The sequence below is a fragment of the Perkinsus marinus genome (assembly GCF_000006405.1).
Source record: "Perkinsus marinus ATCC 50983 genomic scaffold scf_1104296928226, whole genome shotgun sequence".
NCBI classification, from domain to species: Eukaryota; Perkinsozoa; order Perkinsida; family Perkinsidae; genus Perkinsus; species Perkinsus marinus.
The window spans coordinates 412-5091 of record NW_003216894.1 but is presented as its reverse complement, the minus strand read 5'-3'; the positions used below and the strand labels follow the sequence as shown (position 1 = coordinate 5091).

Genomic DNA, 4680 nt, shown 5'->3' with positions numbered 1-4680 from the left:
TTCTCGGAGCGAAAACCCATTGGGTATTCTTCAATGCAGACGGTTCGTCCAACAAGTTCGACGATTTTCGCCACCTCGGAGTCCGCTTCATCTGCGCACAGGGGGAAAGCGGGTGCAGAATGTGCCTACAATGTCTTCCTGCCACCCTGGTCTCGCGGAAACTATCGGCCGGTGATGTCGTGACCAAACGTGAGGCATTTCGGTGGGCTGGTGCAGGTTATGACGTTCTCGGGCTGCACCCGGAGTGTGCTTTAGCGGCCGATCTGGTAAGGAGAGTCTCTGGTAAGTGGTCGCCTACCTCCTGGGACGAGAGGGTCACTATCAGCGAAGAGGATGCTCGGACCATCAACATCGCTTGTTCTCGGTTGGCAGAACGCAAGGAGCCCTGTCAGCACGAGATCGCATTCTGTGGCGCCACGCTTACTATCACAACTGATGCTTCCCCTTACGGTATGGGCTTCTTCCTCTCCATCGGTATCGCATCTGGGGGGCAGGTCGCCCTATATGGGAAGGCCAAGTGCTGGCGAGGTAGTCAGGTGTCATGGCATCAGAACCGACAAGAAGCATACTGCCTCGGCCTTTCTTTCGTGTTCTGCGACCCCCTCATACCCTACTCCCATGGTCTCCAGGTCAGATTCCTAACTGACTCTCGCACTGCCCTCTCTTGGATGCGGGGTGGTGAGAGGATGACGAGTCGCTCTATCGAGCGAATTGCAATTTCAAGATTGTGTGACGCGGTGGCTGACCTGAAAGAGGTGTGGGCACGACGCTATGATGTTCATCCAGTCGTTGACCATCTCCCAGGGGAACACAACTTGCAGGCTGACTCGCTCAGCCGTCTGGCCTTCTCCTGGCACATTCCTCAAGGGGTGATCTTTGACGGTAGGATCAAGGGGACTAGAGGCGCATCAGTTACGCGCAAGTCCTCTTCACCATCTCAAGCTTACGTCCTCGCGAGTCAGGACTCGCATCGGACTCCCCGAGAAGACGATGTCGACATCGACAGGGTATCGTCGGTTCTCTACGCTATCTCCGAAGATCATTCTCCTCACATCCCCAACAGTGTCAACATTGGCATCGGTCAGCCAGCTCGGAAGGATTTATTGGACCTTCAACACGGTTCGCCGGAGGTAGCAGCAATCATGAATCAGCTTAGCAGCGCGGGCGGTTGTTCGGATCCCAATGGCATGGGGTTCGTCTCGGCGGGTGACGGCCTTCTTATGCGTCGCTACCGATCTAATGCGGGGCACGGCCTCTCGCGTCTCTGCTTCTACATCCCTTCGGATTCTCAGGAAGGAGTTGATTTCGCAAAAAGAGTGCTACACTCCTATCACGTCGACTCTGGTTGTCTCAATGCTCGATACGTCAGATGGGTTTTCTCTAGAGCATTCTACGTGAAGGGACTCAGGAAGCTCGCTCTTGAAGTATGCCGTTCTTGCGACAAGTGCCAGTTCGCCCAAAATAGGCGGTACTACTCCCTACGGGATGGTGGTCGAAACCTCTCAAACGGTGTCAACGGATGTTGGGAAGTTGTTTCGGCCGATCTTGCTGAGATGGGACCTGACAGAAAGGGCACATATACCTCGGCCTTATTTCTAATTGACCATTTCAGTCGCTTCGCTCTTGTAGCTCCTCTGCGAAGCAGCTCTTCGTCTTCGGTCATTGGTGCTCTCTCGACCTTCATCGGTATCTTCGGTCCAATGGGACAACTTCGATCAGATTGTGGTCCCTGTTTCAGGGGGCGGAAGTTCACGGAGTACTTGGCTTCACAAGGTGTGGTCCATCATGCGCTGCCCCCTTACGCGGCATTCTCCAACGGCTTGGTCGAGCGCTCGATCTCTGCCATCAAGTTTATTACTCGTCAGTTGGCGTCTAAGCGCTCGTGGTCCTCTCAGATCCACCGGGTTCTCGCCAGACTCAACGCTAAGCCTATAGATGGGATCGGTCTATCGCCCCACGAGATTTTCTTCGCTAGACCACGAAGGTTTCCTGTGGACAACGCCCTCCACGATGTCAATTCTGGAGCTCTCGTACCAGCGGATGAAGAGCAAGCTCGTCAGAGGCGTGAGGACGGTGATTACGTGGATCGTTTGGTATCTGAGGCTCTGAATGCCTCTAATTCGGCTTCTGCGGTTAAAAGGTTCCCCAGACGTGGTCCCCCTAAAGTTGGATCCGAGGTTCTCGTGTTCGTGCCTAACCCCATGGGCGGTGGCAGCTATGGACACGAGGTCTACCGAGTTCACCGCGTTCTGGGTAAGGTTACTCTTCAGTTGGTGAAGTCGAACGTCCCTCCTGCATCGGTGACTCCCGATATCATCAAGGAGGTTCACTATTTCAACGCTCGTCCTTACTATCGATCATCCGGGGGGCATGTCAGTGCTAATCAATGATCAGCACTATATAGGATGATCGCTCGTGGGCAGTGTTCTGGTCTGAGGCCCGTTGTGCGGGCCACCTAGTTGTGCTTGCGTGCGACCCTGATGGGCACGCGTGCTTTTGCTCGGGCCGAGCTATGGCCATCCCTATTATTAGGTAGATAGATTCGATTACTAAGCTATTCAAGTTAGTCTTTCCTTGAGACTTTAATGGCAATGAGTTCAGTCCGTGGCGGCATAACCTCAACAATACCTTTCCTAGATTTTCTCAACCTGGGGATCACTTTTGCAACACATGCCTGTTTTTGCAACACATGAATAATTTCGCAGCACATGTCGATTTTTCACACTCAAGGTTCCACATTTCGCACAAGTTTCCAGTTTTCACACATTTCCCACACTTTTTTGGCAGAACGATTTCGGCGAACATAGATGGAACCTCCAGACTGGAGGCTCCAGTGGCTCCGCTCGCTCCCCACAGTGTGGAGAGTGACCCCTCGAGATCCAGCGGCTGGAGAGTTCTCAGTTGTTTATCATCCGCACGAAACGATTTTCTATCCGTAACTAGGTTAATGAAACTCAGACCTCCATTTCAAAGGCTTGAGAAACTCATTCACATCCCTCACGAAATAAATTATAGAATTATGAGCTAATCAGCTAGTTATAAAGTTGCATCAACACCGGGAGGTAGCTCGTCTACACCACTATCCTTCAATGGCGTAATATCCGTCTTATTCTTTTTCAACGCTGGGCCCTAATACTGAGGTCGTCCGTTTTTTCGAAGTGCACCATCAGCGATCCGTTGAGTAACAGTACTACAGATTAGGGCCTACGATTGATATTAGAAAGATACAAGAATGCAGTACATTCAATGCAGTCATTATAACAAGTGTAATATCACTACTTAACAGTCAATATTGAAAGGATGAACATGGCTCAGGATTCCTGAGTCAGGAATGTGTGGCATTGAATGTCCGATCAATTGTATACTATAATCCATTACTAGTAGTTATTTACTACCAGTGGAGTCTCGGGCGCCTCGCCCCTTCCATCATTTTGACTCCAGCAGGAATGATCATGGCATTCACTACCGTACCAATTCTATTATCATCGATTCCCCAACAGGACGAGGTCGCATTCCCACGGGCGTCGGAGCGATACCAGCCGTACCAACTGTCGTAACTCCATGATCCGTCATCTTGCGGACCCCAACTCCAAGACGCGTGACTTGAAGTATCTCCCCAGCTGGGCCATCCATGATGACCGTTAGCAGTCCCACGAGTGTCTCAGTGTGATGAGTACGGGGAACAGTTACGCCGAGCACCCAAAAAGTCATCTGTACCTTGCTGTTCCGCCGTGGAACTTCCGCGGAACTTCCGCGTACTGGTTGCCGTCCCAGGTATGCCATCTCGGTAAGTTGTCAGTCCCATCATGGTACTTAGCACTCATAATTATAGCAATTACAAGTATCGGTCTAAGAAAGAACCAACTGGAAAGCTCAGGTTACGAAGATGAAACTTGAGCACATTGCTGCACACGAGAGAACGTGCAGCGAAATTCGCTCTCAACATGAGCTTCTTGAACCACGTTCCTCAGTTTCAAACATTTAGTTTGTGTAATTTGCGAAGTTGTGATAAACTTACTGCTCTCAGAGCAGTAAATTGAGCAGTCCTCTCCGTGCCGAGCAGTGCTGGTAAACTAAATTCGAAAAAATGATTTACAGTATATCGATTGAGCAGTTTAGATGGTGGATTCAACAGCTGAATTGCACCTCGAATGTTCAATGAAATACCATGCTGCTTTCAGTAGTTAAAGGTTTGCGTTCCAAAACTCAGCATGTAAGAGACTTGAGCTTCGGGGTGTAGCCTACAGTGTTTCGAAAACATCCATGGGGTGAGTTTTATAATTTGCGGGACGTATATTGACTCCAATTTGATTTAACTCAACAAAACCTGAGCAATTACGAGGAGCGTTACATGAGCATACATGAGGTTCAACTCCTTCCCAACGACTACATCAGTCAAACCCTCAAAAGGCGAACATTGTGACACATTGAACAACTCAAACACTCAGAAAACGATACATTGTGCGAATCATACGACATTGCTCGCCGCCCCAACGGATGTGACGTACTACCGTTGCAAAGAGCGTGCGCCCAAGCAATCTATTGGATTTGACGCCATCCAGGTGTACGGTAAAAAAGCCTGTGCTGCCAGCACAGTGCTGGGGATTGAACCTTCGACCGTCATGAAAACTCCAAACTCCGCGCCAACTTCCGGCGGTCCACCGGCGGCGGAGTCCGCTG

The 4680-nt window shown here is 50.5% G+C and overlaps 1 protein-coding gene across 1 annotated transcript; it reads left to right on the top strand.

The window, feature by feature from the left end:
- Positions 1-1142: 1142 nt before the first annotated feature.
- On the top strand, positions 1143-2390 carry Pmar_PMAR007121 (retrovirus polyprotein, putative; the record flags this gene model as incomplete). The annotated part of the gene is made up of 1 exon (XM_002788380.1): positions 1143-2390. The coding sequence occupies one exon, from the start codon at positions 1143-1145 to the stop codon at positions 2388-2390; it is 1248 nt and encodes a 415-aa protein (XP_002788426.1).
- Between the last annotated feature and the right edge of the window lie 2290 nt (positions 2391-4680).